Genomic DNA, 12,178 nt, shown 5'->3' with positions numbered 1-12,178 from the left:
TTTGCACACGACTTACGATCACTCAAGGAGCAGTCTCATACAGCCTCGGTCAGATTACACCCTTCTTTCCGCAGACTGTGGTACCTTCCGTGGCTAGGCACATCACTCCTGCCTTTTTTTATATGAGGACTACTTCAACTGCTTTCTACGCCTTGACGGCTTTGCTTCTCACTTATCACGACCTTCACAGTTCTACTTCTCACATCTCACAGTATTTATTGTTCTCCGTATAGCTGACTTCAGCTCGTGCTTGCCCCATGGGTTTATCGCTCAGCACGCATAATTGACAATACTTCCAGGGCAGCCTCAACTTGAGAATATTTCACTTTGGACAGACCGCTGACAGTCACGATGGAAGATCACTCGCGATCCATGTCGCGAGCCATCTCGACAGTCCGGCCAAGTGCTACACCTGGGTGCCTTCCCACACCCTCCCCTCCTGCTTCTTCACCTCCTCTGGCTTCAGGGGCATCTCTCAGTCAAAGCTCGGTCGTCGTCCAACCACCGACAATCACCGCTGCCGTCTCCAACAATTACAATATCGACAGCTCTTCTCCAAGGATCTCCGAAGTCGAGTCGTCTTTTCAGGACCTGCATGTCTCATCTCAGACGGGATCCCCTTCTCAAGCCGCTGTCGCCGAGAGACACAGCAGCCCTGCAGCTCACACAGGCACCAGCTCCTACATCCTGCGAGTGCTGAGCCAAGAAGAAGAGCTTGATCGAAATGGACTTGTTATCTTGAGTTCCAACGAGGCCGATGGGCCACTGCATCACTATGACCCAGATGACGACGAAGTCGAGTCCGAGGACGACGAAGCAACTTCCGAAGATGAAGTGGAGCTTGATCGGGAAGAGACCATAGGGTCTGATAAGCGAGTTGATACCATACAGGGTGAAGACGAGAACGCTGAGGAAATCGGCGACGACGAAGAAGAGGAAGAGGATGATGAAGATATCGACGATGAGCCTGGCCCTCTTGGTGACAACGATGAGGAGCTATCTTTGCCACTGCCCATCAATCTCAGTAGTCTTGGCTGCAGCGACGCGTGCCGATCGGAGTTCCAGAAGGGCATCGGCATCTACGATGAACAGATCAAAAGACTCGAGAGCAAGATCCATGAACTCAGTCTAGACAATCACACTTTGAGAGCGAATATAGCCAGGTTGGAGAAAAAGCGAAACAGCCAGAACAGACACGAGCCGACATGGCACAAGAAGCTGGACCTATACCTTACGAACCCCGCCCACCAAAAAGCACTGACTTATACTGACATTTACAAGCTGTGCTGCAAGGAGGAGAATATGAGCACGAAGACTGGCAATGTTCATCCCAACTTGCGACTGAGGGGTCCTACGAACAACGAACTTCAAGCTGATGCGCTCGAAGGTCTCGACACCGATTCAGTCAGTCAGGACGGGGAGTCTGAGGAGAGTCGTCATGGTCCTGAGGGACTCTTCGTGCAGGACGATGAGCACCCCGAGGATATTCAAAGATCAGAGGGCCAGCAACCACGGGCGGACCCTTATCTCAAGGGCTTTCCTTTTCATCGGCTGCCTGCTAAAGTACAGGCCAACATCATCAAATTCGTCTTCGTTGAAGAGAGCAAGCTTATTCACTGCATCACTCGTCTCGATAGATTCATGCCTCCAGAGCAACCCACGCAAACAAACGCGAACAGAAGTGGTCTCCCTCGTCGCTTCCACCTTTCCGGAACATCTTGCAATATCACCTACGGTATGAAACCGAACACTCGCCTCGCTCTGCTCACAGTCTGCAAGCGTTGGTACTACTTTGGGATCCACGCTTTCTACGGTCTGAACACCTTCGCCTTCTCGAGCCTTGGAGAATTTGGCCGCTTCTGCACTGGCATCGGAGAAGCAAGAAGAGAAAGAATCCAGCATATCGAATTGCTATGGGTTGGCAGCCAGTATCTCACTCACAAGCCTGTCAAGGAAGGCAGAAAGGGAGCACTCAAATATGTATCCAAAAGGACATGGGACGTTTCTTGGCTCTGCCAGCTGCCTCGTCTAAGAACTCTCATCATACATATCGACGAGAGTGGCCCGCAGTACACGCGTCGCCGCCACGAACCCAAGGCCTACGCCGACTGGATGGCGTCTGTCACGGCTGGCCAGCCCAATTTCCGCATGACGAGATCCCTGCGAAATCTCCAGGGACTGCATTTCCTTCACGCACTTCGTGGAATGGAGCTCATCCAGTTCTACGACTACAACATATCCCGGCAGGAAGGTGGCCGGCATCTGATTCGTGATTGGTCATTCTTCATGGATATTGAGAATGTGACAGCTATGCCAAAGACTGACGATAAGGCAGAAGCCGCAAAGTTAGCCAATTTGATTCCGGTTCTTCCACGGTACGAGGCTTCTCAAGAGGATGTTGAGGCGATCAAGGGCCTCTATCACAAGAGTCAAGCCTTTGACGCAGTGTATGTGTCGCCGCCAGTTGTGGAAAGGGATGGAGAGGGTGATATCGAGATGGCAGACGCTGAAAGTCAGGACCCGGTCCAGCAGCGTGCTACGGTGGCATCTCCAGGCGGATCACAAGCCAACGAAGGAACAGGACAACCAATTGGGAGAGATACATTGGGACGGTCAAGCTCTCCAAATCGATCAAAGGGTCCACGTCCTGGGAAGGGAAAGAAGGTCGCCCAAGCTAGGAGTACAACGCCCGATAGGGACCTAGACGGAACCGAATCTGAGGCTTCTGGCGAAGCAACCCCGAAAGCACCCACCCGCCGCGTTCGAGCGGATACTGAGTTGACCACTTCAACGCTTACGGAAGAAAGCGTCGCGAACGTCTATGACCGCGAATTATCACTGGCAGGGTCAAATGCCAGCAACCCGATCGACTTGGACAGCACAGAGCCACCAAAGATGAAAATGCGCCTATGGCGCCTTCAACAAGAAGATAATTTCAACCGCCTCAAGCGCGAGCATTCCGACGTAATGTCAATTGGCCATGTGTCTGCAGCCGGGAGCGAAAGATCCTATGGCAGCGAAAACGGCCTCTTCGTGGGCGGCTCGTCGCCGTCAATGTCACACTATCGACAACGCCGTGAATCTACCGTGCTGACGGATACCTCGCGCAAGAGAGGATACGACGAGTTGGCAATGCGAGGCGCCATCGATCTGATGACAGAGGATGACGATGCCAGCTTCTACGCCACCGGTTTCCCAAGCTCTTCTATGGCCACCTCCTCGCGCCGTAGCGGTAATGAAGGAATTTATGGATACATCCCCCCCGTCATACAACAGGAGACTGCTCACCCTAGGCTTTCCCGTCTTCACAGCGTCGGAAGCGTAGACGACTGTCCTTTCAACAAAAGACGAAGACATTGACTCGCCAGGATGGATCCTGAATCTCACTAATTGACTTATTGCGGTTTTCGCGGTTGATCAATAGCTTACGACGTTTTACAGATTTCAAGCGATTTGGAGCACTTGCGGTGCTGAGCCCGATGAATTTGGGGGCTTATATGCGTTTTGCTTTTGGTCGAATCAAGGGGTACAGGAGATGGCTATCTCGCTTGCATACCAGTAACTAGCCACATAGGCAGACAGCGAATGATTTCTTTCAAAAGTTGATTGGGAACTTTCCACTGGTATTCCGCTTTACATCGTGACCTAGAAAGTAATCTTTGTACCCGTGAACGCAGCCGTAGTCTGCGCCTCCTTGGCCTTCTTCCTCGCCTCCCAACTGGGGTGCAAAATCCCCTCATCGTCTTTCTTGGGCGGCGCCCTCGCCTTCTTCTTCTCCTCACCTCTACCCCCGCGATCCCTACCCTTGCCGCCGCCTAACGGGTTCGAAACGCCCTTCTTCCAAGGCTTCCTCGCTCCGCCGTCCTCGTCGGCACCCACGGCACCCTTCCTCATATCCCACCCGCTATCCCTCGCGCCGCCCGCCCCTCTCTGCCCGTTGGCCTGCTTCTTGACGTGGTTCGCCGACGCGCCGTACTTCTTCTCCCAGATGGCCTGGCGCTGTTTCTGGCCGAGCCGCTTCTTGGGCGGCGCGAGGTCGAGGTCCGAGGCCTCGGACTCGGAGTTTGAAATGTACCCGCCCATGAGCGAGGGTAGGAACGTCGTCTCGCCGGGCCGGCCTGTGGGCTTTTTGGCGCGCTTGACTTTCTTCTCTTTGCTGCTGCTGCTCGGTTCCGGTTCCGGGGAGAGGGAGACGTTGGCGGCGTTGATGCGGCGTTGGCGGTCCGAGTCGTTGCCGCTGTCTTCTGCGTCAGAGTCCGGGTCCGCCATCTCTTCGTCCTCGTCCTCGTCTTCGTCGTCGCTGTTGCTCTCATCGTCGGCCGTGTCCCCTTCGTCGGCGACTTCACTTAGTAAAGCCTTGTACCTGGCCTTGAGATCCTCGTCGGGGCTGTCTTCTTCCGAGTCGGAGCCGCCGAGCATGGCTTCCATCTTGGACAGGGCCTTTTCCTCTTCTTCTTCGTCTGAATCGATCTCCTCGTCGTCGGCGACGTCTGCGTTCTTTCCGCCGTCCGAGGCATCGCTATCCGTTGGGATCTCGTCGTCCATCTCGTCAAATGGGTTCGGTTCCTCCTCTGCCTCTACCTCCGTCTCTTTCGGTTTAGACTCGGCCTTGGGTTTCGCGGATACATCCTTTGCATCCACCAACTTCGCCTTCTTCGATTCCCTAGGTTCATCGTCGACCTCATCCTTTGATTGCTTCTTGTTCTCAGCGGCGGCAGCAGAATCCTTCTTCCCCTTTTTGCTCTTCTTGTCTGGTATAGGTACGTTGAGGATTAGGCAAACGCCCCGCACCGCCTTGTCAACGGCCTCCCGGACATGCGGGCGGTTGAACAAGCCGCTCGTGACGTTATGCAGCGCCGCCTTCTCCTCCTCAGACAAATCCGGTTTTGGCACGCCCTGCTTAATCTCTTCGGGGAGAGCGGGGCTTTCGGCGATCTGCTTGATCTTGAGTAGCGAGGAGTGGAGGTGTGCGTCGGCGGTTTGCTGGAGGTCGAGGGACTGTAGGTGGAAGCAATTGTCAGCGGCGCAAATTTAGAAATGGGGAGGGGGTGAACCCTTACCTTTAACACTAAAATCTCCCTCTCCAACCGCTTGGCCTTGTCTGGCGACGCCTTGTCATCGCGCAAGCGTTTGCTGTACCGTTGACGCTCAAGGCCCTTTGCGCCTTTGATGGCCCTGAAAATTTCCTTTGTGTAGTCGGCGAGCTTCGCCTCAAGATCGTCCTCGCGCGACCTCTTTCGCTTGACCATGGTTGTGGTTTTGTTCGAGTTCCGGATCGTGCGTATTCCCTGTCGCTGGTGTAAGAATATTAAGGTATGCGCGGGCAACCGTCAAACCTCGAAGCTGGATCGCAACAGAAAAAAAAATGTGGTTCAGCAGTGAAGATCTAATCGATAAGGCGGAACGCTGGCCGAGAAAAGGACCCGCTACGGGGCCGCATTCTGTACAATGCGATTGGTCATAACCGATAGCTGCTGTTTTTGATGGTTTTCATTGGCCACAGCTGCTCCTCCAGCGCTCATGGATGACGTTCCCTTGGATCTTGGAGGGGCACTCGAAGCACCCCGCCGTCGCAGATAGCCCGTGGACCTGTGCTATTACAAATGAGTCTTGTTTGACAGATCGTATAAGTAGTCATTTCCACGAAGTCATTCAAAGCTAGAACTACATTTCAAATCTCTGCACTTTGTGATTTCGAAAATGGCTGATAACAAGGAAGACCTCGCTGCTCTCGGAGCTGGTAGCCTCTTTGGTGTCAAGGGCATGGTTGCCGTAATCACTGGTGGTGGCTCAGGTGAGTCACTCAGGCGATAGCTTCATATCTACCGTGAAAGTGCTAAATCACTTAGGAATCGGCCTCATGATGGCCAAAGCCTTGGCTGCCAATGGCGCCGAGAAAGTCTACATCCTCGGTCGGCGCAAAGAGGTCCTGGAAGAAGCTGCGGCATCTGTGGGACCCAGCATCATTCCCCTGGTTTGCGATGTTAGTGACAAGAACAGCCTCAAAGAGGCAACCGCAGCCATCGAGAAGGAAGCCGGCTTTGTCAATCTACTCGTCTGCAATGCTGGTGTCGGCGGACCACAGGTCAAGGCCCCCACCCCCGAGATGACAGCTGAGGAATGGGCAGAGCAGCACCTTGCCCATGACATGGCCGATTACACGCGAGTCTTTGACATCAACGTCACCTCCGTGTGGTACACCGCAATGGCTTTCGTGAAGCTGCTTGACCTTGGTAACAAGAAGGGGAACCTATCGCAAAGCTCCCAGGTCGTCTCGACGAGCTCCATTGCCGCCTTCAATAAGATCGCTCCCGGTGGCTGGGCGTATGGCCAATCCAAGGCGGCCGCGACGTTGGTCATCAAGCAACTGTCAAGTAACCTGCCCCGCTGGAACATCAGAGCCAACTGTATTGCTCCTGGATGTGAGTCTTCTTGCAACAGTAAATATTCAGATCCATACTGACCCTCAACAAGTGTTCCCGAGCGAAATGTCGGCCCCAATTGCCAAGCTTTACGCCGAGGACGGCAGTGTCCCCAAGGAGATGGTGCCTCTTCAAAGAATGGGCGATTTGCAAGACATGGCAGGCGTCATGTTGTACCTTGCTTCGAGAGCTGGTGCGTATTGTAATGGCGCGGTGATAACCGTGGACGGAGGTAGACTTGGAAACTTCCCTACCACATGGCACGCTTAGACGTTCTATGGTATCCACGCGCTGGCCATGGTGTTTCGAGACCCGTTGAGAGGCGCTGCTTGTCGGTGCTGCTATTAGAGCGCTGCTGCAAGTTTTAACTTAATACTTACCATCAGACACAGCTTTGAACCGCTATTTTGTTAGTAGTTAACAAAGATGAGAAGGTACATAAGCCATAGAAAGGTAGATCAATAGTAGTACGGAATACGTTACCAAGCTCAACCCTGACAACAAGTACCCATCGTTCGGTGATTTTCGGTGAGAAGTTTAGTGGGGCTTGTCTCACCTGGACCCAGTTCCGGAAATACGCCGGCTAGCGTCGTCACACTCCAAAGCCCAGAAGCTAAGGAGGAGAGGAGGGGAGGAGAAAGCGCAGAGACGTCGGAAAAGAAGCTCAGCATCCCTCCCCCACATTCTCTTCCCTGCCCTGTCCGGCTCATGCAAGTGGCTTAGCTTTCGGGCGCGCGACACCTTGTCTCTGCCCGCTTGCCCCCAAGGCTCAAGCTGCGCGAAGCTCCGGCGTCGTCGCGATCTGAGTTTAGTGAGGTGCTCTGCTCTTTTTTGTGCCCAATATTGGTTGTCCTGAACCTTTCGACTGCGACCTGTCTGTCGCCCATCCTTTGACATCGTTTCTTCCGTTCCCATTACTATGGTGATTTGGGCAAGGAAACGCAGACCAAAATGGACGGAGACTGGGACGAGGTACGTTGAAGCTCATCGTCACCCCTCAATGCCCGTTGCGACGCACCTTCGTCGCAAGCCTCGCATCTCTTCTCGTCTTGTTCCTAGCTTAGCTTGCGGATATCGCGCGTCTCCTCTGGTAGTCATACCCTGAACTAATCGATTTCATGGCTGATAGGTCGCTCGCATCCCCTTTCCGCCTCCGGGCATCCACGCCGCGGCGACGCCCGTGTCGACCATGACCTTTGACACGGCTCAAGAGCTGCTGTGGACAGGGAACGACTATGTACGAGCCATTGGATTCGATTTTCACCGACGACAAAGACTGATCATGTTCTAGGGCCGCGTCACGTCGTTCTACCGCAGCGAGCTTCAGCGCTATACGTCCTTCAAGGCCCATACCTCATCCGACGGCCCGGTTAGACAAATACTCGTCAATGACAAGGGCGTTGTGGTACTTGGATCTCGAGACATCCACATGGCTTCGCGGAAAGGCCCTCCGATATGGCATATAAGGTGCGGGAGCATGAACCTGACCCATTAGAATTCTGCCTAACAGTACAAACGCAGACATGATGATATGAAAGACTTACGATGCATGAGCTTTACGTCCAAAGGGACGTCCGAAATCCTGGTTGCTGGATTCCAGGACACCATGTTTGTGATCGACCTCGCTAAGGGAGAGGTGGTCAAGCAGGTCCGTTCGATGGCGGTATGATAATGAGGACGCCTTGCTGATGAACCCAGGTTCCAACCGCGTATTCATATAAGGTTATGAAGAAAAGCAGATACATATGCGCCGCCACAGAGACCGGCACAGTCAACCTGATCGACGCGGTCAACTTCTCCGTCGTTAAGAGCTGGAACGCCCACTCCGCCTTGATCAGCGATATGGATGCTCAGCATGACTTCATCGTCACTTGCGGCTATTCACTGCGGCAGGGACGAGACTACATGCTCGACCCGTTCTTGAATGTGTTTGATATCAAGAAAATGTCGTCCATGTCGCCGATTCCGTTTCCTGCTGGGGCCGCCTTTGTCAGAATGCACCCAAGAATGTCGACGACCAGCATTGTCATGTCCACAAGTGGCCAGATGCACGTTGTTGACCTGATGAACCCAAACACTAGCAATGTGCGGCAAACCAATACGATGAACTACCTGACCATGTTCGAAATCGCCCCATCTGGCGAAGCCGTGGCTCTGGTAGATGCGGATCATAACATTCACATCTGGGGCTCCCCTTCGAAACTCCGCTTCGTCGATTTTGCCTCTCAAACTGAGTTCGCAACTCCGGAAGAGCCTCTACCTACCATAGAGTGGACTGCCGATACGTTAGTAACGCCTCTCTTTGCTGATTCTGTGACATGTGTCACGATCACTGACCTAGCACCAGACCTCTCAACTCTATTGGCATGCCGCATTACCGGGAGGCGCTGCTGTCCGCCTGGCCAGATCTTCTTTCTGATGTTGGGGCTCCTCCGACCAAACTTGAGCCACAGTTTGTTGCGGGCCTCAAACAGTCCGAATTTGGCCACTATGGACGGAATACACGGGGCCTTCGAAGGAACCAAGTTGAAGATACTCGGAACTTGGACAGAGGAAACGCTTCGGGAATCCTTGCGCCAAAGTTCCTCAGCGAGAAAGCTAGAGAGTTTGCTATGGCTACAGTCGGCAATGCCAGCGGCGACGAAAAGGTTGACGACGTTGCCCATTCTCTGATGCAAATGGAAATCGACCCTACCAAACAAGAGTGTCATCCGATGTACCGTAATGTTGAGATCAAGTACAGCAAGTTTGGTGTTGACGACTTTGACTTTGGGTATGTCAGCTTATCGCACTGAAATGGTTTGGCTTGCTAACCTTGTCTAGATTCTACAACAGAACGCAGTACTCTGGACTCGAGATCCATATCGCAAACTCATACGCCAACTCTTTGCTGCAAGTCATGAACTTTACGCCTCTAATCCGAAACATGGCTCTACAACACGCGGCCACTGCGTGTGTTACCGATACTTGTCTGTTATGCGAACTGGGTTTCTTGTTCGACATGCTCCAAAAGGCCGAAGGTTCAATCTGTCAAGCAACCAATATGCTGAAGACACTTAGCCACCACCCTCAATGTCTGTGACTTAATTCTCTGTGTCTGCGGCGAATATTGACTGTATTGTAGCCGCCAATCTTGGCCTCCTTGAAGAAGAATCGAATGGCTCTACCTTAACGGTGATGCTGCAGGGACTGACGAGGTTCCTTTTGGAGAAGATTGTCCTGGATTATCGTTCCATGCCGCCTGGCTCGAACATGATGGAGCAGGTTCGTCAAATGCAAGTTGGAAAATGTTGCAGTGGCTGACCGTCTCTAGATGCTCACAACTTCTGCAACGAGTTCGATTCGGTGTATCAACTGCAGGTTCGAATACACTCGTCCTGGATCAAATTTTGTCAACGATCTGATGTATCCGCAAACAACTGGGGCAGGGGTAAGTACAAACCACTGTAATCTTCGTCCGTGTTCTCAAATGTGTTGTCTGTCGTCTTCGGATGCCGCAACTCGCATATGGCCAGCTTCGCCGACTGCTTCGCTTCATGATTTGCGGCCGAGGGTCTCCCTTCCTGTTCAAGCGCTAATTGCTCGCAGAAGAACGTTAGCCGGGGTCAGAAAGCGCCGAAAGTGACGTTTTCACAAATTCTGAAGTCAAGTGTCGAGAGAGAAACAACGTCGAAGGGTTGGTGTGGTCGGTGCCAGCGATACCAGACTATCGCAACTCGCAAGACCATCCACAATATCCCCGCCGTCTTCATGCTGAACACAGCAATCGGGAACTCGGAGCAAAGGCGTTATTGGTCGACACCCGGATTCCTTCCGGAAGAAATTGGCGTCATAGTAGATCACGGCCAGTTCTTCTGTTATGAGGGAGAGGATCTAAAGCTCCACCTACAGCGCGGTATTCACAACATAACGGTGTATTCGCTAGTGGGCATGGCTATGAATATTGACCCAGGTCCGGGTCAAAAGCCTCATCTGGTCGCAATGGCCAACGGTACGTTATCCTCGTTGCTTGTGAAGTGGCGATGCTGACAAGTCCAAGTTGCCCATTCTCAGCCAACCGCCCCGGCTACAAGTCAATGGCATTTGTTCAATGACTTCCTAGTTCGGTCTGTGAGCACCGAGGAAGCCCTTTCGTTCCATCCGCCGTGGAAGACACCCTCGGTAATTGCTTTCCAGATCAAGGAGGCAAATAACAAGATCGATATGGACTGGAAGAAGAATATTGATACTTCCCTCCTTTACGAAGATAACAAGTTGGTTCCCTCCCTGAATGTGCCGTCATAGGTAGCCTGCTGACCTATCAAGCCCTCATAACGACGGAAAGACGTACCGAGCGCTCGATTCGGCGAGTGAAAGACCCGGGCCAGAGAGCATCGTCGCTTTAGACACGGAGTTCGTCGCCGTCCGTCAGCCCGAAATCGAGATGAACTCCGACGGCGAAAGAGAGACAATTCGGCCGATCGTGTACGCCCTAGCCAGAGCTTCCGTCGTCCGGGGGCAAGGAGAGGACGAAGGTCTGCCGTTCATCGACGACTACATCTCGATTAGAGAACCCATTGTTGATTACCTGACATCGTACTCGGGTATTACTCACGATGATCTGGATCCCCGCATATCCAAGCACAATCTTGTGCCGCTGAAGGTTGCCTACAAAAAGCTTTGGATCCTGCTGAACCTAGGCTGCAAGTTCCTCGGTCATGGCCTCAAACAGGATTTCAGAGTAATCAACATACACATACCGAAGTCCCAGGTCATCGACACGATCGATCTGTTCTTCTTGAAGTCTCGTCTTCGGAAGCTCTCGCTGGCTTTCTTGGCTTGGTACTTGCTGAAGGAAGATATCCAGCTGGAGACTCACGACTCGATCGAGGATGCTCGGACAGCTTTGAAGCTATACCGAAAGTATTTGGAGTTCGAAGATGCAGGTATCCTGGAACCGATGCTTCAAGATATCTATCGAGGCGGGCGAGACGTCAACTTCCGGCCGCCTGCTAGGAGCGGACAGGCCGCTGATGTCCAGAGAACAGACACGCCTCCCCCCTTACCCAACGAGGCACCCTCTACGCCGGGGGCTCCGGGAGGTGGAACGTCAAGTGGCGGCTTCGGGGCGGGCTCAACTTGGACACCAGGGAAGGGTTCGCCTCTTCGGTGAGGGGGTCGAAACAACGCTGAGGGCTCATCGGTAGCAGAGCTGATTTGGAAGACGCTTCTTTCAACTTTGTTAGACAGCAGTATCAATAGAACAGCAAATCTTCTTACTGGTGATCGTCCCTTTGATTGTGGTCCTTGTTACTGTCTAGCGGTGGTTCTGCCGATGCTCATCAATCTTGTGCCGCAAACTATGGTTCGCTGATTCTAGGTGACGAATCTTTGTTGACAGAGAGAATTGAGGACCAAATTTACAGAGCTTGAAGCCAGAGGAGCTACGCGCTGTTCCTGGACGAGGTAGGCGGCAGGCTCAATCCTAATTCCGTGGAAGGCGTCGCCGCTACGATGAGCAACCACGATGCCGCGGCGCAAGGGAATGAGCTCAAATTACACCAAAAGGAAGCTGGAAGCCTTGAGAGTACTTTGTAACCAATTTTGCATACACCTCGATGCACGCTGCGACACTCCGCGATGGTTTCTTCCGACGAAGGATGGCATCCCGTGGCCGAATCCGACCTATTCCTTCGGCTACCTCAACCGCACGGCAATGCGCGGGCATAATCAGCCATCAAAATATCCCCATCGATCTACTCAATCTTTTAAACCTA

At 53.0% G+C, this 12,178-nt stretch overlaps 4 protein-coding genes across 4 annotated transcripts; 3 read left to right on the top strand and 1 right to left on the bottom strand.

Annotated features, from left to right (window-relative positions):
* Positions 1-351: 351 nt before the first annotated feature.
* On the top strand, positions 352-3,360 carry CABS01_01212 (uncharacterized protein; the record flags this gene model as incomplete). The annotated part of the gene is made up of 1 exon (XM_060534592.1): positions 352-3,360. The coding sequence occupies one exon, from the start codon at positions 352-354 to the stop codon at positions 3,358-3,360; it is 3,009 nt and encodes a 1,002-aa protein (XP_060401670.1).
* A 285-nt stretch (positions 3,361-3,645) lies between these two features.
* Positions 3,646-5,249, bottom strand: CABS01_01211 (NADH-ubiquinone oxidoreductase 30.4 kDa subunit; the record flags this gene model as incomplete). The annotated part of the gene is made up of 2 exons (XM_060534591.1): positions 3,646-4,998; positions 5,061-5,249. The coding sequence occupies 2 exons, from the start codon at positions 5,247-5,249 to the stop codon at positions 3,646-3,648; spliced, it is 1,542 nt and encodes a 513-aa protein (XP_060401669.1).
* A 451-nt stretch (positions 5,250-5,700) lies between these two features.
* Positions 5,701-6,692, top strand: CABS01_01210 (short chain dehydrogenase; the record flags this gene model as incomplete). The annotated part of the gene is made up of 3 exons (XM_060534590.1): positions 5,701-5,794; positions 5,850-6,422; positions 6,475-6,692. 3 exons carry the CDS (start codon positions 5,701-5,703, stop codon positions 6,690-6,692), a joined length of 885 nt encoding a protein of 294 aa, XP_060401668.1.
* Positions 6,693-7,373: 681 nt separating this feature from the next.
* Positions 7,374-11,574, top strand: CABS01_01209 (PAB-dependent poly(A)-specific ribonuclease subunit PAN2; the record flags this gene model as incomplete). The annotated part of the gene is made up of 12 exons (XM_060534589.1): positions 7,374-7,394; positions 7,552-7,659; positions 7,714-7,889; positions 7,944-8,070; positions 8,121-8,707; positions 8,770-9,195; positions 9,246-9,496; positions 9,547-9,686; positions 9,736-9,852; positions 10,011-10,413; positions 10,462-10,675; positions 10,728-11,574. The coding sequence occupies 12 exons, from the start codon at positions 7,374-7,376 to the stop codon at positions 11,572-11,574; spliced, it is 3,417 nt and encodes a 1,138-aa protein (XP_060401667.1).
* Positions 11,575-12,178: the final 604 nt, after the last annotated feature.

Source organism: Colletotrichum abscissum (genome assembly GCF_030869225.1).
Source record: "Colletotrichum abscissum strain IMI 504890 chromosome Unknown Scaffold_2.1, whole genome shotgun sequence".
NCBI classification, from domain to species: Eukaryota; Fungi; Ascomycota; class Sordariomycetes; order Glomerellales; family Glomerellaceae; genus Colletotrichum; species Colletotrichum abscissum.
The sequence above is the reverse complement of the archived record's forward strand: the minus strand, read 5'-3'. Positions and strand labels throughout refer to the sequence as shown.